General features: G+C 33.7%; 1 protein-coding gene across 1 annotated transcript in view; it reads left to right on the top strand.

The window, feature by feature from the left end:
• The first annotated feature begins 2,268 nt into the window (after window positions 1–2,268).
• LOC122631124 (glutamate-gated chloride channel-like) overlaps window positions 2,269–26,112 on the top strand; it is a 63,681-nt gene continuing 39,837 nt past the window's right edge. Inside the window, 4 exon segments of the mRNA XM_043816417.1 lie at window positions 2,269–2,707; window positions 3,018–3,085; window positions 12,000–12,112; window positions 23,918–23,985. Of these exon segments, the coding sequence (XP_043672352.1) occupies window positions 2,702–2,707; window positions 3,018–3,085; window positions 12,000–12,112; window positions 23,918–23,985 (255 nt within the window). The 5' untranslated portion in view covers window positions 2,269–2,701.

Here is a 26,112-nt window from a genome sequence, read left to right on the forward strand (position 1 = left end):
TTTTTTCTTCAAGTTACACGATTCTTTCTTATTTCCTTTTTCTTTTTTCTTCTTCCAAATTTCGACGGACGTTAAAAGTAGGATATTTCTTTTCTTAACAATTAAAAGAAAAGATAACGTTTGCATTTTGGGCAGAAATGATCATCGCACACGTTCTTACTTACTTTCATTTTAGCTATCGAACAAATAAAATATACAAAAAAAAAAAAAAAAGAAAAAGAAAAGTAAAGAAGAAAAAAAAAACACAAAAGAAAAGAACTGAGAAAATATTTAATCCTCTTCGAAAGTGGTTTAAAGTGATCGTCGAAGATAATATTATGAGAAAGTAAAGAGGGACGAGGAGAAAAGAAAATTCCTAGGCAAAAGAAGGGACTCGACGTTTTCACGAATTTCACGAGTTTTTACAATTAAGAGTTCTTTTGCTCTTTCACCTTCGTCATCATCGTTATCGAATCTTAAGATCTTCGAAGTTTTACTCTCACTTTTTTGATCGTTTTAATGTTCGCGAGAGACCCACCTCCTCCCTACCTCCCCCGTCTCTTTCTCTCTTACTTTCAGTGAACGCGATGATAAAACCATTTTGAGCGTTCCCTCGTTTATCGCAAGAAATTAATACGTTTTTCTTTTTTCTTGTCCTTCTCTTTTCTTTTGGTTTTTTCATTTTTACTCAGAAACTCTGGTGGTACACGTCTTCCAACTCCAAAGGACGTGCACCACTCGCGCTCGTTAAGCAAATTGTTTTTTTTTCCCTTTCTTTTTCTTCTCTCTCCCTCTCTCTCTCTCTCTCACACTCATGCGAGCTTAACTCAAACACGCTTTATGAAAGTTTACGAGGAATCGTGGTTAGTGGTGAAAATAAACGATGGCCGGACGAGCAAGAGACGGAATCGCAAGCGGATGGTTTTTGCGAGCCACTCGGAAGTTGCTACGGTGCTTTTACACTTGTACGCTTAATAAAGCTCTATTCCGAGAAAGATGTCGTCATCGTCGTCGTCGTTGTGTCGTCGTAGCCGTCGTAGCTTAGTCACAGTCGTCGTCGTCGTCGTCGTCGTCGGTGTCGTCAAAATTCTCGACAACCACGATACATTCTGTATATTCACGGCTACATTACATCTAATAAATTCTACAGAAACATCTAATTAGATACTCGATACACGGAGTTCAGTCTTCTTCTCGAGTACGCGTACGTAATCTTTCAAGAGTATTAAAACTTCGTTTCGGGATTAGGCGTTTCATCGCAATGATACCATTCCGTTTATATACTTACTCGTGCCTTTATCATAGAGAGAGAGAGAGAGAGAGAGAGAGAGAGAGAGAGAGAGAGAGAGAGAGAGAAAGGACCACAGAAAGAGGATCGGATTACTTTAATCATCGTGTTCAACGGAGAAGAAAAGGAACAAAAAAGAAAAAGAACAGAAAAATGAAAAATGGAAATGCATTACCTGAATGGTGCTTGTATTGAGAAAAGATAAAAAAAGAAAAAAAACGTATTTGATGGAATAATAATGTACCAAAAGAGTTGACGTTTATGTAACAGAGAGAAAGAGAGAGAGAGAGAGAGAGAGAGAGAGAGAGAGAGAGAGAGAGAGAGAGAGAGAAAGAAATAATTATTTAAAAATTTTTATCCATCGATTTTGTTCGATCATTCTCTATAATCACGAATTCGAGGAACAGTAAGAGATCGTTCAACGATCCAATTAATCGTCTGATTTTTTAATCACAATTTTTTATGATTTTTATTAGAAATGAGCAATGTCTAAGTACCTAATACGTAATAATTTGATTAGAAAAGGTACAGGATATATATATATATATGTGTGTGTGTGTGTGTGTATTGGTTTCTCGTTGAAAGTTTTGGCACGTATAGAAGCCAAAATTGTTTCCACTTTCGATCGTCTTTACGGATATCGAATGTCGTCCGATTTTTGAATTAAAGTGACAATACGAATCGTAGAGAAGTAGAAAGGAAAATGAAGGAGGAGAAAAGGGCAACTATGGATGAGATTCACTCGGAGGGACACGTAAACGGAAATAACTTAATACCGGCCAATAGAGTTTCATTCGCGAGTGGCTATTATCGAGGGATAAAGGCATGCCTGTTTCTATTAGCCAATTGAATTACATCCGCAGTCTGCTACGTCCGTTTCGTTCGTTTCGTATCGAGCCAACTGTCAAAATTTTCATCGCTGATAGTTATCCCACCTGTTCTTTTTCTTTCTCACGACGAGTTCTACTTCTTTTTTTCTCTTTTTCATTCTTTTTTTCAAGTTAATTATTTTTGATTAATTCTCGATTAATCTCCTATTTTCCAAATTAACTTTCTATTCTTCTCTTTTCTTTTTTGCAATTTTACAATTTACTCGAATTACCAATTCGAAGAGGTCAAAGAATCTCCGTTGTCAAGAATTCTGGATTTCTTTGTAAAATTTTTCAACGATCTCTTTAAATCTTTCCTGACAATTCTCTTGGCAGTAAGAGATCACGACGCGTTTATAGATAGGTGTCGTTATAGAAGGTATTTCTATCGTCTGATTTATATGTGTGCGGGTCGTATATGAACGTATGTAACTAGTTTAAACATGTCAGAAAGTCACGGAAGGAGAAGACAGATACGTTCAGTAAGCCGCGAGACAAGTGTCATACCAACGAAATTCAAGAATTTCACATTGGCGAATTTCTCACGTCTACTATTTCTGTTTCTATGATGGTAAAAATGAAAAGAGAAGAAAGCAAAAAAAAAAAAAAAAGAAAAATATTTTTCCAAGAAACTTTACCTTTACCAATTAACAATTTAATTTCCCTATTTAATTATTACGATAATTATAACAATATGAGATTTAATTATTATACGATGCACATCGTTGATAATCATTCGATGTCGATTACGCTATAATACAAAATAAATAATAAAATATTTCCCATCGTTTTTGTTTTCTTAAAAAAAAAAAAAAAAAAAAAAAAAAAAATCGTAATAAAAATCGAAATACTAAAGGAAAGAAATTTTTTTCTGATTTCAGGCCGCCGCGATGTGGCCTGGAGTATTACTTCTACTACTGTTACTAGCAGTCCTGCTGCATCCATCAAGGTGAGTTCATTTGAAATTCCTTTTTGTTGATTAACTTTTTTTTTTCTTTCTCTCTCTTCTCTTTTTCCTTTCTTTCTTTCGTTATCTTCGCAATCGATGTATCATTTTTTTCAAATATATTCAACGAGAGACCTTGGTCTGTCAAGGACATCGCGTATGGAATGATATAACAAATTCGCTATTGGAACGGCGTCAAAAACCTCGATGGCGTAACGCCAATTACATTTTTCCATCGTTTCTGAAGCGTCGAAAGATCTCATAAGAGATTCCACCAATTCGATTGACCTTATCGATTATGTACATATCTATCGCGATATCATCGAAACGGTAACGAACGTTTGGATGATTGTGTTTTTCGCGAAAAAGAAAGACAAAGGGAAGGAGAAAGAGAGAGATAAAATTGAGAGGAAAACGAAACGAGAGAGGATATTTTCAGCTCGATAAAAATTATCATGTTTACACGGGAAAAAGAATGTATCGTTCATATAAACAAATCGTTTCTTCGTACTTATAGTTGAAATTTTTCAATTATAAATAGTTAATATTTTATTACGATAGGTATTGACTAACGTTTCACGTTTTACTTTTTAATAAATAGTATTTCCAAGTATCGCAGAAAAATGTATTATTTATAAGCACTTATATACAACACGTTTACACGTATTTTTACACGGACACATTCACTCGATATTTTTGTACTATACGTACGTAAATTCTATTTGTCTACTACACGTACGTAAATTATAAACTTTACGTTTATTCGTTAAAGTCGGATTTTATAATGAGAAGAAAATAATTGTCAGGAGTTATTTATTCGAGTCGAACTCATACCAGAAACAGAGGAATTTCTATGTTATAATAGTCATGCACATTTCTTCTCTTGGCAGCTTCTTTGTGCGTCTATTAATATTCAACGTCCACTTATCGCCAAGCGCTTCTCAAGTATTATCCGTGTAATTTATATTTCCACTTTCAATTTTCTAATAAAATGCGAATTTCCATTGGAAAATTTCAAAAGAGCAGAATAATGGGCTACGCGATACAATTATTTTGTCCATTATACGATAGAATACAATGTATCTCACGATGGGAGGATATTAGTCTGGTACATACATACATATATATATATATACATACATAAAGGAAAAAAATAGATACGCGATAGAATTTCTTTACTCGTGTAAGGGAAAGTTAACAAATTGCTTCTTAAAGCTTTCCAACGTTTTTTTCCGTCTGGAGAATCGCGATGCTGAGATAAAATGAGGAAGGAGAGAAATCGAAAGAAGGTTTGCTGGATATGTCGGTAAATGATCACTTTTAAAAGAAGATTAAAACTTAAAAGCACATACATTATCATTCTCATAAAACGAACTGTCTTTTATGTAAGTAAGTAAGCAAGTAAGTAAGTAAGTAAGTAAGGAAGTAAGTAAGTCAGTCAGTCAGTCAGTAAATAAGTAAGTAAGTATATACATATGTATGGAAGTACCATGTCTGAATGATTCTCATATAGACGCCTAACATTTTCTTGTTTTTTCTTCTTTTTTTTTCTCTTAACTTTGTTTTTCCCAAAAACTCAATATTTATCGAAAACAACAATTTTGATATTGTTGGTAACGATAGTAACAATGCAAAATAAATTTCATTAACGTTTATCGCGATCGTAAAATAGACAAAAAAAAGGAAATAAACAAAGAAACAAATAAATAAATCGATATCTCGAATACACCTTAATCGATCATCTATGTTATTTTCAGAGCTTTACTTTCGAAACTTAACAGATTTGTCAGGGATGACGGTAATCGACGAAATTGTTTACCTTGTTATGACCCGTGTGACGTCGTCCCGGCCGTCATTAAATGTATCAACCGAATCAAAGGAATATAAACCACCTCTAGTAACTCTAGTATTTGTTCTTTTTTCTTTACTTTTTGATGACTATCAAATAAAATCAATTTGATGATTCTGCGTCGGGTAAACTCGAAACAATGTTATCGAACGATAAATAAAAAATTGGATAGGGGTTAATCGGATAGAGGGTTGCACGTATACACGATGATTGAATTACACGAAAAAATCCAGACGTCTCTACGCAAATGCGAATATGCATGTATAGAGAATCAAAGAAAATCGAAAGATTGAAAAGAAGGTGTGTGCATATAAATATATTATATACACATACACATATATACGTAAATGCATACGTAGACTCGTATCTAGCCGTCGGTGATTTTCACTTTGCAATTAGCATCGGTTTTTACCTTGATGTGCGAAAAAGCAAGCAAGAAAGCAGTTGCAGTTGCAGTTGCAGTTGCAGTTACAGTTACAGTTGTAGTGGTAGTGTCGGTAGTTGCCATCGGGCATTCATTTGCAACTAATGACGAACCAGTAACATTCCTCGAGTATCGAGTAAAACTGGCATCGACAAGACACATATGAGGTAGGAGATACGTTCTTCTGACTAGATAGATAAATGGCTACGAAGTAATGAGGTACGGCAGGTAGACGCTGACGCGATTCCCTCTTTGAAACCAACGACGATTATATGTTGACGCTACTACCGACTTTCGTATATTTCGATTCAGCAACGTACTCATGTAGTTCACTGTCGCTGTCAGATATATATATATATATATATATATATATATATATATATATATATATAAAAGTCCTCACTTTCGACCATACAATTTACGTGCTCACAATTTCTTTTTCTTTTTCCCTTTTTTGCATTTTCTCTCGTCTTTTGGTTTTGTTCTCTTTTTTTTTTCTTTTTTCTTCTCTCTCGTTGCAATAACTTTAATTCGAACCGTCTGTAAAGTTTACAATAAAAATAAAGTTTATATATAAAAAATTCAGTATATGTATGTATGTATGTATATATAGTATAATTATTTATCGTTTAATATAACATAGAACAAGTAAACATTTCGTAAAACACGTTATTACGATCGCGCGACATTTGATCGGAATATCGATCAAATATCGATAGAAAAGAAACAACTTATCAATCGTCTGTCTCCGACGATTCGTCATCGGTTTAAGAAAGCGATGAGATGTTCCGGCACGCGCTCTCGAGTTTTACATTTTCTCTTTTTCCTTTCTTTCTTTTTTCTTTTTCTTTTCCTCTTTTTCCTTTTTTCTTTTTTGTGTGTAATAAGGTTAAAAACGAGCTCAAGCGGCAATATTTTCACCTTTGGTCACAAAGCACAATGGTACTTCTCGATTCGAGGTCTTCGTGTCGAAGGATCGAACAGATGGAATGAGACCGAAGAATAGAGTAAGACAGAGAGAAATATAACGAGAGAAAAAGAAAGAAAAAGAAAGAAAAAGAAAGAGAGAGAGAGAGAGAGAGAGAGAGAGAGAGAGAAGAAGAAGAAGAAGAAGAAATTGAAGCGAACAAGAAATAAAGGTGGAGCGTGAGGAGAGAAAGAGAGAGAAAGAGAAAGAGAGATATATATAGAGAGAGAGAGAAAGAGGGGTAGTTTCGAGATAGGGGGTTGGTGTGTTGGGGCCGGGAAACGGGGTTGAAATTTTAATACGCGAATAGAGATAAAGATGGAGGGTTGTATGTTGATGCCCATGGCGCCAAAGTCCGGGCAGGGGTGAAACAGCTTTGAATAGCCTCGGTCCGAGGCGCCTCTCCTAACTTACGGCGCACACCCTTCTCACTCTACTTCTCTTCTACCTACTACCGACCCTTCCTTCCTCTTCTTCTTCCCCTATCTCTCCTCCTCCTCTTCCTCCTCCTTCTCCTCTTCCTCCTCCTTCTCCTCCTCCATCTCCTCCTCCTCCTCCTCTTCTTCTTCTTCTTCTTCTTCTTCTTCTGGAAGTTCAGAACGCGGCTTGCCACTACGGCTTGAGGGGAGGGAAGTTTTTCATTAGAGATCAGCCTGGAGCTACAGACTGGTTTAAATATTTCACCGGAACATCGTCAAGAATCGTGGCACGTAATAACAAAAAATCTAGGATGTCAGGGCAGCGCGAACTTTCAGCCAACACACCACACCCGCGCGTCTCTTCTTCGCGCGTCTACGCGAAAAAAAAGGGAAGAGAAAGAGAAAGAGAAAGAGAAAGAGAAAGGAAACGAAACGAAACGAAACGGTATCGTGTCCTCGTTTTACCCCCTTCTTCCTCCACGGAAAAAAGAAAATAATAAAACAAAGAGAAAAAAAAATATGACAAAAATATTCACTCCTCCAAATGGTTCGAATCGGTTTTTCTCTTTTCTTTTTCTATTTTTTTCCTTTTATTTTTTGAATTCCGCGCTTCCCGTCTAACTATTTTTTACGGATTTGTTTTTGCGTTTTTTTCGGATTTTTTTTGTTTGTTTGTACTCTCAGGTTTGAAATTACGGGTGACTCGGCTAGAGTTACTCGGGCGTGGCTGCGATTATGGTCTTGGATCGAATAATCGCTTCGAAATAATTTCGTTCGATCAGCAGATATTTTCTTTTAACGAGAGATTTAATGAGAGGTGAACGAATCTTAAGAAAAGAAAAAGAAAAAAAGAAAAAGCAATACACGGATACTCGTATCGATAAATACATCAGGATCTATTTGTTGAGTTAGATTACTGATTTTCCAATAGTTTATTATTCTTTGAGTATACTGATTTTTTTTTTTAATTCTCTCATCATTCATAAATATAAATGCATAAATATAAAATATTTCCTTTGGATAATATTACGAGAAATGAAGGAGTATAAATCTGTAATTTTACTTTAATTAAAAGAAAAAAAAAAAAAGAAATATATATATACATATTAAATAATTTATAATAATCTTTTACATTCGCGAATAACGCGCCTAAGTAATTACAGAAGTTATTTTCTAATTAAAATGTATATTATAATTCGAACAAATTTTTCATCATCTCATTTTACTTTCCGTGACGTATTTCACTAATACATTTTAATCGATTTAATTTAAGTGTCGCTTATTCGACGATCTCGATACAGTGTTTCGTATAGATACGAAGCGAGATTTGAAGGGAGGACGAAATAAATAAACGTGAAATAATTAAAAGTTTTTTCTCGTTCATTCAATGATGTCACCTATTTCTCTCTCTCTCTTTTTCTTTCTCTTTCTATTTCTTCATCTCCGCTCACTTGATGCAGAGAAACTCGTTCGTAAACTCCATAAAGAAAGATAGTTTTTTTCTTTTAAATTCGAATCGAACGATTCTATCCGAGCTTATAAAAAAAACATTAATTATATCTCGCAGGATATGTAATGCGATGGATGATCATACATATACTGTTCACTTTTCTTTAACAAAGAATAAACGAAAGATTTTTTCAATTGAATAAATCAGCCTTGATCCTTACATGCGTTCGATTACTTAAAATCAAAGGGAAAAAAAGAAAGAAAAAAATAAAAAAGAACGAGAGAATTGATTTCACTCTTCTCAACTATCGACGAACATACCAACAACGTTACCATGCATATTATACGTATAAATTACGTTTACATACATATATTGCATAGATATATTACATACATTATGTACACGTACAAGTACGTGTAGGAATATATGTGTGTGTAAGTGTTAAGGGATGAGTATCGACGAAACGAGCGATAGATATCTTTTTAATATACACCCTTCTTTGGAAGAGAAAATGTTTCGAAAGTTTACAAAAGGATCCAGGTCAGGTCAGCTGCTGGATCATCATCGTCGTGTTTTCCGTTGACAACGTTTCGGCTCGACCAAGTTCACTCGTTATTCCTTCTGACGTGATCAAAGATCATGACTCGGTAGATTCTGTCGTTGTGCAATCAATCATCCCAACAAAGCTTTGAAATTTTCAACAAGGATACGAAAGTTTGAGAAAGATAGAGATAGATAGAGTGTGTGAGAGAGAGAGAGAGAGAGAGAGAGAGAGAGAGAGAGAGAGATTGTTGGAAGGAAAAAGGATAGATGAAGAGTGAGGAGATGAGGAGAGATAGAATGAAAGAAAGAAATGAGGTAGTTTTTGATATATACCCAAAGAGGGTGATGCATTATTCCATAATAACTCCGAATACTCGATGGTTATGCCTGAATCTTTTGTAATCTCGAATCAAAATGTAAGTGGAGATGTTACTCGTGGTAATTCAACCGAATTGCGATTTAAATTCCATTGTAAAAGAGGAATATTCTTCGGAATATATATATATATGTGTGTGTATATATGTATATATAAAAACGAGAAATAGGAGAAGGAAGAAAGGTCTGTGATCTTGACCGGAAGAAACTCGTCGTAGAAGGGTGTATTTTCAAGAGTATCCTTCAACGTGATTGGTACTCTCAGACGATGAATTTCGTGGCAATTTCATGGAAGATGGATTCTCTTTCTTTCTCTTTCTCTCTATCTCTCTATCTATCTCTATCTATCATCGATATTAATCTCCATCTGTCCTTATCTCTCTCTCGCTCTCTCTTTATTATTGGTCGCGTGCGATCTTCCTCGTTCTCCTCGTACAGAGAAGTTAATTAGAATCTCTTTCGGGAATTTCAGATATAATATCGCTTTAATCGCTTCGAGCTATGGATACGAGCGAATAATTACGGATCGGATCTTCAACGTTTAAATGGTAGACGGATGAATTTATTTTCCCGAGTAAATAAATACTTAGTTAGTTAGTTACTACTTCTAGTTTGGTATTATTTTCTTAGTGTATTTTGTGTGATAGTGAGAAACAACGAGAAGGAGATGGGGGTGGGATTCGAGGGTGAAAAGTAGAATGGGACACGAAGAAAATCAGATACCACGGAGACTAGAAGATTTACGAGATTTACACCCCTTTTGTTAGTTCTCCAAAATGAAGTTAACTCCAGATCACATCTTACGAATTTAGAAAGGTTCTTCTAGATATAAAGGGATCTCACGAGGGGATACACCCATCCCTAAAAAGGGATATCGCGTGTACGTGTAAAGGATTCCAATTTTCTAAGACGTAAACGACGGGAGATTTTATTATCGATACGCGTATAAGATGTCCAATGTAACAGGGAAACGGAAAAATTTCATTCTTTTTCTATTTTTCTTTTTCTTGTTTTTTTTTTCAAAGCACAACGATCTATTCGAGACACTTTTCGCATATTAACGATAAATCTCGTATAAAAACTTTCTTATATTTATTAATTAACGTGTAAAACCGATTCATCGTAATTTGTTTTCGATCTATCAAAGAACGGCAAAGAACGAGGATCTCGTTGGTAGTTCGCGAATAAAAGAAGGAAAACGTGATAGGTCGAGATTTTTCAATCAACGTTGCTACCTAAAGAGAAAGAGAGGAAGAGAGAGAGATAGACAGAGAAAGACAGAGAAGTAGAGAGAGATTGAGAGAGATAGATAGGAGAAAGAGAGAGAGAGAAAGAGAGAGAGTTTCATCTCAATAATTACCCGAACGCAGAGTACCGAGGAACGCGTTCGCGTAGTATTCCTATGCACCCTGTGATTAAAGTTAAAATTGTCGTCGGTGTTGGTAGCATTCAAGACCATTTCGTGCTTCTTTCTCATCAAGATGATATAGGAGAGTCTCTGCTTAAGTGAAAGAAAAAGAGAGAGAGAGAACGAAGAGAGGAGCATCGCGAAGCAACTTCGAATACGGACTGGAGCACTCAGCCAACCAAGTTCCTGCTGCTTCTTCTTCTTCTTCTTCTTCTTCTTCTTCTTCTTTCTTTTTTTCTGCCCGTTTTTGGCCGTTTCGTGCGCATTTTTTTATCCCTTTGAAGGACGAGAGTTAAATAGAAAAGCATTACGACATTTCGACGAAATTTCATTTTCATTGGAATCGGTTTCAATGAAAATGGATCTGTTTGTTATCGAAAATTACAATGGTTAAACGAGATAGTTATTTTTATGTATTCATAGATTTATTTATTTTTCTTTTCTTTTTTTAATTAAATTCGATGCATTTGTCAAACGCATTAATTCTCCTTTCCATCAATATTTTTTCTACGTATGAAAAGCAAAGTACAGCAGAGATTTTATTTTTTGTAATCGATGAAATATTTATGCGAATGATTTGAAACAACTTTTAAATTTGCGATGACCATAAATAAATGAATAAATAAATAAAAATGATGGATGTAAAAATGCGGGCACATTCAAACATCGGGGCATAATAGGAAAGGTCAATAATGAAATAAATATATATACCAATAAAAAAACCCAGCCCTCTATCTCGCTATTTTCGTAACAATGATCAAATAGGTCACAAGTGATCGAACCGATGTTACAAGTTATGATTTATATGCAATTTTCATTTGCATCAATCATCTGTCTACAAAATCGTGCACTGTCCATCATTTAATTAATATTTTAAATAAAATTCGAAGAGTTTCGATATATTACTTACTTAGTTAAAATAACCATAATGGTTCCTATCTCTAGATTAGATTCTTTTGAAATATTCTCTTTCTAGGATCCGAATGTCTCCATTTTTTTTTTAGATCCTAGGGGATTGAACCTAAGTACCTATAAATTTCGTTTACTTAGGTCGGTAATTCGAGAAGCATTAAAGGGAGATAAGAAGTTTAGCCATTGTTTATAGCATCAAGTTTAACGATATCGCTGGCAACCAGCGATACAGATTTATATTCTTTGAAAATTCAAAATTTTATAATACGATTTATAACATTTTATAACGTTGAACTATATGACTTTATATGGCAAATTGTTGGACTATAAAAAGGAAAGAAAAAAAAAAGAATGAATTTGGCTTCGAAAACTTTTCCCATCACTTGACCTGCAAAAGAGAAAACAAAAAAATTGTTCGCTCTATATGGTGATACTCTTCGTATCAGACAATTTGTAAAAAAAATTTTCTCCATAGATATATATATATATATACATAGACAGAGAGAGAGAGAGAGAGAGAGAGAGGGGGACGAAGAAACTCAAATTTAAAAATATTCATTTTTGTTTCAGATGTTCGCAGGTAAAAGTGAATTATCGAGAGAAGGAAAAGCAGGTGTTGGACAACATCTTAGGGCCAGGAAGATACGACGCGCGTATCCGGCCGAGCGGGGAAAATGGAACAGGTGAATATAGAGTATCTCCATTTATACACAGACACTTTCCTATTTTTCCATATATTTGTCGAACAGTATAATATCATAATACTAAGACTTACACATCGAGAAACCGTGAATAAAAACGCGTTGATAGTGCAGTGCGGGCATAGGAATGAAAATCTCAACGAAGAAAGAAAATTGCAAGGAAATTCTCGATATGATACGATAAACGAGAACGGATCATCGATTAGAGAGCAAATAAAAAAAATTAACGAGAATAAGGAGGATTATGAAAAACCAAAAAAAGAAAAGAAAGAAAAAAGAACGAAAAAAAGGAAAACGAAAACACGACGAAAACAAAAAAAAATGGAACGAAATGAAAAATATGAGAGAAAAAAGAAAATGGAAAGAACCCCGTACCCCTGTTACCCCCTGCACCCCCACCAGCCCCGCCCACCGCCACCGATCGCTCTTCGAAAGCTTTTATTATATCGATACGTCGAGAGTATTCATCGAGAATATATAAAAATAAAAAATAAAAAAGAATAAATAAATCCAAATAAATAGAGAAAAAAGGGACAACGAAGGGAAAAAAAAGAAAAAAAATATATATACAAAAAGAAAAATCTGATTCTTGATTTTTCGATGTTTGCGATCTATCTATCTATCCATCTATATATATATATATATATATATATATATATATATATATATCTGATTTATCTATTTATATCCAGCGATTTAGATATTTATGTGTAATATACTAAACTTACAACTATCAAATTTTTATTTTTCCTCGAAAAATTCTAGAAAAATATTTTTCTAGGATAACATTTTTAGAGGACGTTACGTACTGGGCGGCGCAATTTCGCGAATACCACGATATTCGTATCGTTCAAAGGAAACTTACAGCTTTTTCCGTAACTGGTCCATAAACCTCCTCTCTCTTCTCTCTTCACCCTACCTCATCCATGCACTTCGAGACCGTCGATTCCCGCCCACACTTTTCTCCCTTCCTTTATCTATTTATCTATCCTTCTATCGCTTCGTATAAAATCTACCCCCTGTAGATTTCGTATAAAGCGAGCTTTTACGCTAGACCAAGGCTATACCCGGAAAAACGGACGATGCATCGAAACGCACTGATAGAATTGTTTCTATTTTTATTTTTACCCCAAGTCATTTCTATTTTCACTCTAGTTCCGCTCTTCGAAATTCTCTTTCTTCTATATAAACGATTTATATCCTTCTCTCTCTTTTTCGATTTGAAAAAAGAAAAAAAAAGAAAGAAAAAAAAAAGAGAGAAAAAGAAAGAACTTTGAGATCAAACCGAACTAACTTTTTAATTACGTTATCCATTTGTAGCGTCGAGAATATTCGTACATTTTTTTTTTTTTTTTTTTTTTTTTTTTTTTAATATTTTCGACATATCGGGATATCTCATTTGCGAAAGAATTTATTTCTTCTTCACGAGAAATCCTCGAGCTTTTACAACGTCATACGTTCCTTTTGTATCTTTTTAAATTGTTTATTTTAAATTTCTTTATCATTCTCGATCGTCGATATGATCTTCGATTTTATACTACTTTATTGTCTATAATGAATATGACGATTTAATTACGGTAAACTCTTTTTTTGGATCCGTTCTTGCACGTACGTCATATTTCCTCTTTCAAAAATTCATACAAATCGAAATGCTCAAAAAAAAAAAAAGAAAAATAAAAAAAAATAGAGGAAGCAAAAAAGAAAATAAACACGATCGATTAGAATTAATCCAAAAGATTTATAAAAAAACGCGATTGCATCGAGCAACATATTTTATAATCCTCGGCAAATTAAAAAATTTCAAAATATAAACTCTTTTATCCTTTTTATAAAAACGAATTCGATCCTTAGATTAGAAATTTCGTCGTTTAATTTAAAAATAGAGTCGAGAAGGGGAAAGGTAAGATATACGTTGTGGAAGATCAAAGTACTTTCTGTCCTTTTTTTTCATTTCTTATTTCTCTTTCTTTTTTTTTTTTTGCTTTTTTCTTCGTGAAGTCTTCAAGAGGCCTTATTTCTTGTTACGACCGCGCGAAAAAAAGATTTTAACTATAACGAATGCGCGCATGTCGGATGATGCGCCCTAGGATTGAGGATTTTTTGTGGAAAAGATCGCGAAATCTCCGGCTTTCGTAGGGTTGGTCCTTTCAAAGAAATAACCTGCATGTAGTAATACGAACGTTATATACATACGTCGATGCTTCCGCATCATTGTCGTGCCAAGCACAGAATGAATAGCTCTCTTCTTCGCAGCTGGTGACCATGACACATAAGACGCAAATAACACACAGAAAGAGAAAGAGAGAGTAAAAGAGAGAGAGAGAGAGAGAGAGAGAGAGAGAGAGTGAGTGAGAAAGAAAGTGTAAACGTAAGCGTAAGTGTAAGTGTAAGTGTGTGTGTATACGTACAGGTAGAAGAGGGTAGAATGGAGGAAGGGAGTGTATGTGTTTAAGAAAGATAAAGCTCGTAATGACGCAACGTGTAAATTAGAATATATCTTGTCGTGAAAAATCATTAAAAAATTTCTTAATAACTGATATATGTGTACGTGTGGGTATTTCGTAGAATTGTTAAAGAAAAATCGCGATGAAAGAAACGTTCGAAGTACGATATTTAATGAAAGGAACTTTCATTAATTTCAAAGCGGTGCCGAAGTTAAAGAAAAAACGATGTAGTAGTTAGTTTCGAGTCAGGTTTTCTTTATCGTCCATTCGCGTTTATAAAATTTTATAAATATATTTCTCGAAGGATACGGTCGATTAGTTTCTGTATTTTCGAGTATTAACGTAGGTACTTACTCGGATTAATTGCAAATTTAAATTATATTTTTATTTCCTTTTGTATTTGTTTTTTTCTTTTTCTTTTCTCTCTTCCTTTCTCTCGATCGATTTCTCGATGATTTATCTCGAATGACAATGAGGAACATTTTGATCGATATTAATTCGTTATTAAACGTTGATCCGATAAAAATGAGAGAGAAAGAGATAGAAAGAAGGAAACAGAGAAAGAGAGAGAAAGATCGATAAGAAAATAATTTCTAAAAGAGCTAGATACCGTGGTATCGTTCGAAAAATGATGAATCGTGCATTTTTTATCGGGATGATTTACATTTATGTACATTGCAAATCGTTTATAAACAATGCACTACTCTTCCTACCTTCGACGACGACGATCGTGGTAGAGGAGCAATGAAAAGCGGAGAAGAAGGGGGTCGAAAGAAGAGCTTGTTCTAACTGAAGAGTCATCGCAATTTGTGTACTTCGCGCGTCCTACGACGAACTTGCGCCGTCCAACGTGTTTAGGTATCGATTGCATCCTATAAACGATCTATAGCAAACCGGTTCAAAATTAAATAGGATTCGAAAATCTATATAAGATTTTCCTTTTTCGCGCTCGCGTGGTATAAATTTTTGTTTGATTTGTTTGACTTGTGTTTGACTTATTGACGAGACAAGAGAAGGTTTCATTAACCTTCTTCCATTTCTATTTCTTTATCTCTCTTTTTTTTTTTTCATCTTCTTACCGCTTTCTTTTACTTTTCTTTTTGTACGACTTTACTTACTGTTCTCTCTTCTCTATATACTATATATATGTATATTTTTTTTTCTTCTCTGTTAATTATTAATTCTACAGTAACTTATAATTACTTTTTTCTGTTTTCGTTTCCTCAAGACGCAAAATAAAATATTTTTTTACTATATTTCTAATATTTTCTACGTGCGAATATGTACGAGTCAGATTTCCCCTATCCATCCTTACCCTCTATCCCATTGACACCTCATCCACTTCCACCCTTCTTTACTATCCCTTTGCTACTCTATTTTTTGCGTTGTCATCGATAAATTTTCAGAACCCTTTGTACGCATTACATACATACGTGTGTATGTATATATTAGTGCATCAAAAAAAAAGATTTTATAAGTTGCATAATAGGAACAATGGAATGAAACGACAAATGTTGTTTCTTTGTTAAACGAATGAAGATCATCCTGAAGGAAAGATCGTCAAAAAAATACAAAGAATAAAAAAATAAAAAAATTGAAAACCTACAAAGAAAAGAAAAATAAGGAAACAAAATAATACTTGTTCGTTCGAATCATATGATAGAACAAGATATCGAATGAATGCAATAATTATAATTATTTTTCTAACTATTTTCAATTGAAAATTAATCTTTCAGAGGTTCTCGCTCGCACCATATATTTACTTTTATATATAAATATATTTTTAATATATATAACTACGTATTTTTGCATACTGCTTTCTTTCTCGTACGAACATGTGTGTGTGTATATATATATATATATATATACACACATAAGTACGACCACCAAAGTTAGGTTTAATAAACATCATCGTCCCTACCAACATTAATGATCGTCAACTCTCTGCTACTTTCTTACAGACTGCCCTCAATTTTTTTTTTTCTTATTTTTTTCTTCATTTTCCTTTCTTTCTGTCTTTCTTTATTCATTAGCATTCATTTTCATAATTTGTTGGTTGCCTGTCAATTCTAGAATTCTAGGTCATACCATCCCTCCTGTCCTTGACACCGTTTAGGTATTACTTAACTTGTATGTACCAGAGGTACTTTTGCATCGCATTCCTCTTCCTAAATTTCATGCCTCGTTAACTTTCCGTTGATCTTTTAATTTCCTTATAATTTTCTTTTGATTATCTTTTCTTTCCTTTTCTTCTCTTTTCTTTACTTTACTTTACTTTACTTTACTTTGCTTTGCTTTACTCTTCTTCTTTTTTCTTTACTTTGGCTTTCATTTCGTTTCATCTATAAAACCAAAAAAAAAAGAAAGAAAATATCTCCCCTTATTTCAGACGGACAAACGACGAGCATATCGAGTTGTATATACGTATAAGATGTGCCTTTTATTTTTGGAAGGGAGGGTTTTTACCATAACACAATTTCGATTTCGTTATTTTATTCACAATATTATTCTTGCCTTTTTATTATACGATCGATATCGATGTCTGACAATTTTTACTCGTTCATCCTTAATCCCCCTCGACCTTATTCACTTGCTCGTCTTCGAAGCAACGAAATGCTTCATGTTTTTTGTTTTTTTCTTTCTTTCTTTCTTTTTTTTTAATTTGTTCGAACGAGAGCCATAAGTAGGGAGATGCGATTAATCAATTAGATTTATATTACAGAGAACACACACGAGTCTCAGGTAACGATCATTTAGAAATATTTTCTGAATGCTTTAAACACAATTATGCCATATATATATGATATACACATTTAACGATCGCTAGTCTCGATCGAAAATTTTTTTTTTATTAAATTACCATAAGTTCTTGCATGTACCCTACCAATATATAAAATGATCCGGTCCAGCCTCGACCCCCTGGCCCTCAGCCCCCCTGAACCCTTCTTAACGAATTCAATTACGAGTATAGAAAAGACACGATAGTGAGAATAGTTAGAACCTATGAATCACTATATACATTTTATTTCTTGAAATATACAGAATTCATAGAATTCTGTATCTCGTAGAGATTGGTACTTTACGTTTAATTTTATACTTTTAATTATAAAAATGTATAGATAATATAAAACTAATGATTGAACTTGACGATAAATATAATCGTTCGAAAATATCGGAGTATCTTGTATTTCTCCGGCATTAATTCGAACGTACTCATTTACGTTCGTATTGGTAACAATATTTTTCACGACGATTATTGTTCGCGTCGAAATATAAAAAAAAAAAAAAAAGGAAAATAAAAAAGAAACTCTGTTTTTATACGAACTTTCATTTCCTGCGAGTGCATGCCATTACAAATGTATATATAAATATATATATATATATATATATTTATATAAATATATATTATTTCAATTCCCATTCATTACGTTTAGTATGTCGACAATTACTGCTAAACGCTAATTTTTTGTACTTGGCTTAAAGTATATAAATTTTAGGAATACTATCACATTATTCTCACTTTTACATTATTATTTTTTTTAGCAAAAGACGAAGTACTTAGCCTGCTTATTATAATAACTAATACAATAATAACTAATAAATTTATTATAATAACTAATAAACAAGATATGTAACATTTATCCGTTAGTCAATGGATAATTATTAACATTAAAATCTATCTATCCTTGGGAAGTGATAGGGAATAATATGAAAAATCGACACCGATCACTTAACGATCAATGATAATCCTACAAACACTTTTATTTTTGGTTTACTTTCTTGCAAATGTATATTTAAGAGCAAATACGCAGATGATAGTATACTACACGCCTCTGCCCGCCCTATACTTATTAGAACGTGATAACGTATAATTAACAACAATATAGTAATTCATTAAGTACATACATACACTCGAATAATCACGATATATTACTTGTCGACATAATGTACTCAATATCGATCTGAAAATTATTCAAGTAGCATTGACAAATTTGTCAGGTATACTTCATTTTCATAATTTAACAAACTGTTTTGTATCAATCGCTTAGCAATTACTTATATGTATTTAACTACATATATGTAATTTGTTAAGAATACACACACACATGCATATATATACATACATACATACATACATACATGTGTGTGTATAATTTAAATAGGAAAAGAAAGCTAATTGAGAAGGATTTTCGAAAACGAAATCTAAATGCTCTTTGCATTCATGCAAATCGAAATTCCGTAACCCGTTCTCATTTTCTTTCCCATTTCCCGATTAGAATTGCTAGTACAACGTCAAATGTCTTCCAATTTAAAGTCACCATCTTATCACGATTTTCTAATTCCGACGATACCGATTACGATCAACGTTCAACTGATTCCGTTCGATCTAGATTTATCGGGAAATAGAAGTTCTCGATTGCTTCGATCGTACGCATCGATATTACGTAAACGTGAGTCCGCCAAAGAGCATATTCATTTTCCTTTTGCACTCACCTTCTACTCTACTTTCCAATTCCTTTCTTTTCCTCTCTTTCTCTCTCTCTCTCTTTCTCTTTCTCTTTTTTTCCCTTCCTTTTTTTTCAATAATTCTCACAAAAACCTCTCATCGAAGGTATCTACATTTCTCCGTGCGAGAAATGAAACGAATTTCTACCTCGTTTTCACCTGGAGCAAGAGAAAGAGCGTGAGAGATGGAATATGAGAGAGAAAGAGAGAGAGGAGGTTACCTTTTCTTTCGTTTTTCTTCTTTCTTTTTCTTCCACTCATTCTTCCAGCCCTCCTTTCCTCTTCTCTCTCCTCTTCTTTTCTCTTCTTTTCTCTTTTTTTCATTCTCTCTCTCTCTCTCTCTCTCTCTCTCTCTCTCTTTTTCTCTTCTCTCTTAACGAGAGGGAGAGGAGCACTTTATACAACCCCTCGTAATCCTAGCTACGTGTACCGACGTAGATAGGGTTTGTGCGAAAAGAACATCAAACGCTCTTTCAGAAAATTGCGAAGCTAAATCTCGAGGGAGTCATGGTACAGCGCCATGGTTACCTTATCTGTGTATCAATGCAATGAAGCCGCCCCTTACTTAAGGCCTTTCGCTTTTCGCGATTATATCATTTATTATCTTAGACGACGATCTTTTGGCATAGTGCGAGCGTCGCATAGAACCAAGAATCGGGATCGAGCTTTGAGAAAGAAAGAAAAAAAAAAAAGAAAAAAGGAGGAGAGAGAGGGAGAGAGAGAGAGAGAGAGAGAGAGAGAGAGAGAGAGAAGTGCATTAGACGAATCTATTCTAACGAGATTAAGATCGATCTCTCTCTCTATCGCGATAAAATGTTCATTTTGAGTATCTACATTCGTGTAAACCGGGTATTAAAATTTCATTAAAATTAAAATTAAAATTATATATATATATATATGTGTGTGTGTAAAATAAAATAAGGGAAGCATTTTTTTAATAGGATTAAAACGGGATCTACTCCAGACGGATTTTTATTCCAACGACGTTAAGATCGGATCTTTTACAAGATAGTTAGGATGAATTTTCGCATGGAAATTACTTGAAAATAAATTTTGAAGAGCCCTTAAATTTATTTTTATTTTTAAGCACGTACGGTTCTTTTCGGTATCGTTTTATTTTTCTTTTTAACAATTCCATCGTTACCTTTTAATTTCTATTTGCTTTTTTTTTTCTTTTTCTTCTTTTTCATATATATACATATATGTATCCGTACGTGGAGATAGATCGAGCGAGAAAAAAGGGGATAAATAAAAAGAAACAAAAAAAAAAAAAAAAACAAAGAAGGAAAAGAAGAAAAAAGAAAAAAAATATAGAACGTACGAGGGTGCGCATAATGTTTGTAGAACTTTGTTTACCTAATATAGTCCGAACGTGTGCCAGATGTACGTATGTATGTATGTATAAATTTACGATATAAAGCTACATACGTACAGTACAATAAAACACGTACATTGATACATACATACATACATACATACGAATTAAAAAAAAACCTACATACATACATGCATACATGTATTACACATACGTACATACATATAATAAAATACAATAAAATACATGCATATATACGTGTATCACTTCGTCCCTAGGAGAGATCTTGCAAAATCCCGTAGGTGGAATGAAACACAACGTGAAATAGGCTCAACGCGAAATGTACATACATAAATAGATACATACATACATACATACATACATACGTAACGGTGGTTTATGAGAAATGACGTAAAAGTAGAAAGATCGTTTTATAAAGCATTAGGCAGCGTGCCAAATGCGATATGAAAGGCAAAGGTCTTATACTCTCTCGACCTTTACCGTCCGTTTATATTTCGTAAATATTTCAAAAAGGTTGAGTTTTCCGCGGGCTTGGTCCCTTTCCCTCTCTCTCTCTCTCTCTCTCTCTCTCTCTCTCTCTCTCTCTCTCTCTCTGCCTTCCTTTTGCGAACCCTAAAACGTATAAGGGTTCAAGTTTCCTACATCCGTCTTCCTACCTTTAATGCATTTTCATTCATATTTTAATAATTCTTTTAAGTAGAAAAAAGAACAAAAATAGATATTTGTCGCGACAAATCGACATTTTGACGGTAATTTCAAATTAATTACTTCGAGATCCTCGGAAGACATTAGGACGTTAAACGAGACCACGGTTTAATAGATCACGTAATCCAATCTTCTCTTCCCTCCCCCCCCCCAAAAAAAAAGAAAAAAGGAAAGAAAGGAAAAAAGAAAGATTCAGTCGGCATCCAACTCTCGATTGATGTTTTTTGTACGATTTATAAGTACGTTAAGTAAGTAAGTACTTTACTTGTCTACCTATGTACGTATTATTTTTTGAGTTTGAATGTCGACGGGTAAAAAGAAAGAAAAAAAAAAAAAAAAGAAAAATCGTACGAAGAAAATCGCGAGAATTCGTCGTCAAATTAATAGGTTAGTCATTGTCATAGGACGAAATCGTGAAATTAGAGCGACCGTCTTCCCCTTTTAATTTTGTCCTACGAACCGTTGAAATTAGGCTAAAGTCGACGTGAAAGGAACTACGAATGCGTTATCTATCTCACATCTCTACGAACATATTAGCCTTTGGGTTATATAATAGATAATAGATACCGTTAGACATTATACAGAATCATATTTCCGTTCCCCAATTGTTCGGACTTCCACGATCGGTTTGTTTATCGTTTCCTGTTTAATACTATTATATTTCATGGATGATCTATAATTTATGTATTGGATAAATCATCAACGATGCTTATCGAAGTTGATTAACAAATTATCGTTAATACCTACGTACCGATCGATGATCGATGTCTCTTCCGTTTTTCAGTCGTTGGATTGCTTTTTTTCATTTTTTTTTTTTTTATCTTTTTTTTCTCTCTCAAGTTCATCAAGCGATCTCGTCGTCCAGGAAAAACTAATGCAAGAAGAAGAGCAGGAGGAAGAGAACGAAGATGAGAAATAAGAAGAAAAAAAAAAGAAGAAGAAGATGAAGAAGGAAAGAAGAAAAATTATTTTAGAAAAAAAAAAAAAAAAGAGAAAAAAGATATACATAAATCTCGTACTTTACTCGGCTACTAATTAGATTCTACGACGAAGTTCATTTATCGATTTAACTTCGGTATTAATAATATTTCTAACATTAAATGGCAAGAAGAAGAAGATGAAGAAGAAGAAGAAGAAGAAGAAGAAGAAGAAAGAAAAAAGGAACGAAAGAGGATGAAGACAAAAATAAAATAAATTTATATCGTCCATTGACGAGTTAATATCGATCGAGAGATATTACGAGGACGACGATAACGACTACGACGATGACGATGACGATGACGATGACGATGACGACGATTTTTTTCGTTAAATCTTCGATTCGTTGTAAATCGGCTCGTCGATCGTGCTTTTGGAATAGCAAATAGAACGGAACACTCGACTAATTTTTCATCGTCACGATTTTGTGGCGCGGGTTTTCTACGTGATAAAAAGAGAAGGAGGAGGAGGAGAAAGAGGTATAAGAGGAGGAGGAAAAAGAGGAGAAAGAGGAGAATGCAAGAAAAAAAAAGAAGGTGAAAGGTTTTTTCTCTATCCTTCTAATTAATGTCGAATCCAATGGGTTAATCCGCCGATACGAAATTCCAAGTACTACTTGGGATATCTACGTCATTGGGTTCCCTTATGACCGCCTAACCCGTTTTATTTTTTATAAAAATACAAGATGGTTTAGGTTATGGCAGGTCATGAAAAAAATTGAAAAAGAAAAAAGAAAAAGAAAAGCTTGGAATAAATATCTATATATATTTATATATTGAACGAATTTGACGAAGGGCAGTTCAAAAATTGTTTTTTTTTTTCTTTTTTTTATACAATATCGTATACATGATTATGACGGCCATGTGAATTCGTCATGGATACAATGTATATATATAAATATACATATATACATGTGTGTACGTATATATCTGTATACAGATATGTATATTTATTCTCTTCTCTTTCTTTTCTCTCTCTCTCTCTCTCTCTCTCTCTTTCTTTTTTCTTTCTTTTTTCCCTTTGATTTTCTTTTTATCCGAGGCACACTTTTCAAGGCGTTTCTACTCGTCGCTTATAAAAACGAGAAAAAAGGAAAGAAAAAAAAAAAAACAAAACAAAGAAAAATAATAAAAGCCTCTGAGAGAATTGTACGCCATCTATTTTCTTTTTTTTCTGCTTTTTTTTTTCTTTTTTTTTTGTCCGACAGTCTATATATATATATTTATTTACATATATACATGCATATATATATATATATATATTTATATATATATATATATATAATACACACAGATATTTTGTGCGTTTATAAAAAGTGATTACGTGCGTATTTTTAATTGTAAAAAAGAAAAGCGAAAAAAAAAGAAAAAAGGAGAAAGAAAAAGGGAAGGAAGGAACGATTTCTACGCGCACGTAGAAACGACAGAGAGAAAGATTTTATAATCGTTCGCACGAAGAATTTCGCGAGTTGAGTGAAAAAATACAGGACTTTTTAAGAGCCCGTGAACGAAATGGAGAATGTAAGAGAACTGAACAAACAAACAAACAAACATACAAACAAACAAACTAAACTGAACTAAACTATACTAAACTAAACTAAACTAAACTAAACTAAACTAAACTAAACTAAACTAAACTAACCAACTAACTAACTAACTAACTAACTAACTAACTAACTAAATAACTAACTAACTAACTAACTAACTAACTAACTATCTAACTAACAACCAAAAAACACCAAAAAGTAGAGTATGATATTGATTGAAAATAGAGCCGATTGAACTAAAAGGGGGTCTGTTTTATTGTTTTTGCCCTTAGATGGGCCGGCCATTGTCCGGGTAAACCTGTTTGTGCGAAGCATCGCGACAATTAGTGACATCAAGATGGTAAGTATGCACAAGACCAATATTCAAAAGAAATAAAAAACAAAAAAAAAAAAACAATAAGCAAAAACAAACAAACAAAACAAATCCTTAGAACAAACAACGAGTCACTTTATAAACCATCCTACGAATCGTCGTAGTTCGTTTCGCAAACGAATAAGCAAACACAAACAGGCGGCGAAACGAGACGAAACAAGACGAGCACAAAATTAAAAATAACTAAAAAAAAAAAAAAAATGAGATAAAAATAGATAATACGGAAAACAAAAAAAAAAGAACAAAAAAAGAAATAAAAGGGAAAAGTAACGAAAACTGTTGACTTTCTTGGCGGGTGTCCTCCCTTTTAATGTCTTCCATTTATTTTTCCCTTTCTTTCTTCTAGTTATTTATTTATTTATTTATTTATCTCTTTTCTTTTTAATTCATTCGTTCGTTCTTTTTACTTATTGCTCTTTCTTTTTCTTTTTTCCTTCGAAACTTTACTTACTCACTCTTCGCAAGACATTTATCAACACGTAGGCACAAGAAGCAGCAAGCAAAAAGGAAAAGCATTACGTAGCAATATGTAGTAGGTTTTTTTGGGGCTCTACTTGGAGACGCCTTGACACCCCCAACTCCACAACAACAGCACAAGCCACCGGCCCGAAATATTATATAGCTTGTCCTCTTATAAAACAACTCCTCAGCAACTGCTACCCCTCGCAGCAATAACTCCCCTGCCACTCTCTTTTTAAATATTTTTGATACTTTCGTAATTTTTTAATTTGTGTTTTGTTACTGTTGTTTGTTGTTTGTTATTGTTGTTGTTGTTTCGTTTTTCTTTCTTTCTTTCTTTCTTTCTTTCTTTCTTTCTTCTTTTTCTCTTTAAACAGGTGCACCATAGTTACTAGCGTTGCTACTACAGCCAACACCAATGCAAACACCATCACACCACAACCACCAACGTACTACCCTTATTTTCACGAATTTATATGCGTAGATATTCTTTATCCTTTTACGTTAGATTCCACCACGATCGAAAATATAACACCCCCAACCCCTAACCCGCCCGAATAAAACCCCCTGACCCCTTCCGTTACTATTATTATTAATGAAGTTTAGCATTCTAGCATAGACGCAGGCATGTGGCGTTACAAGCTTATATAATATTACGTTATACGTATTATAGACAAATATCATAAATACGTTATATTGCAGGTATGTTTTATGTATAAACATATACATACATACATATATATATATATATACATACATATATATATATGTATATATACACACACCATATGTGTACATATTTTCTGCCTCAAGAGGGGAAAAAACGTAAGACAAGCTACATAACACGTTCGTTCTTCCAAAGAGGAGAGAGAAGGGAAAGAAAAAAAGATACTAAATACTTAACTATTTTCTCATATTTTTATCTCGATGGATACCGGATATTAATCGTATATTAACGAAACACGAATCTCTTATTAATCATCTTTTCCATCATTATTTCCTTCAATTTTTTCCCCTTGATCGTCCCACTTCAAGATCTAACGTTCTACATATTCTCTTCTTCGATTAACTCACATCGATTATTTAATTTTTTTCCAAGAAACAAATTCTCGATCGATCGATCAATCAATCAAACAACTTTATACTATATACTTTTCGATGATTAAAAAATGATATAATCTAATTGACATCAGTTTGATTAATCGAGTTCTGATTAATGTGATTTTTCATAGATCGAGATCACGTATATTCTTCCCACCTTCAATTTAAATACTCCCAAGGACTTTTCACAGCTCTTAACACGTTTAAATGCTTGATGTTATTCTACAAGCTGCATCTAGGGAGAGCAATGAGCCACGAATGAGGAAAACCGTTCGTTCGGTCTCTCTTGATCAGTTCGCCGTAAAATATCCCATGTTCGACCGCAAAAATAAAACGGCAATCGATGATCATTCGTACGGAACATTTTGCATTCGACTCTTAACGATCGTAAGAACCGACTTCGTCTTTTCGTAATTACCCTCCCGTAATTTAACGTTAAGTTAACGTAATATCGCGTGGATTATTACGGATTTATTAACCGATAAAATTATCATTCTCGATTAACTCGAATAACTTCGAAGGAGAAAACGAAGG

The sequence above is a fragment of the Vespula pensylvanica genome, chromosome 8 (assembly GCF_014466175.1).
Source record: "Vespula pensylvanica isolate Volc-1 chromosome 8, ASM1446617v1, whole genome shotgun sequence".
NCBI lineage: Eukaryota > Metazoa > Arthropoda > Insecta > Hymenoptera > Vespidae > Vespula > Vespula pensylvanica.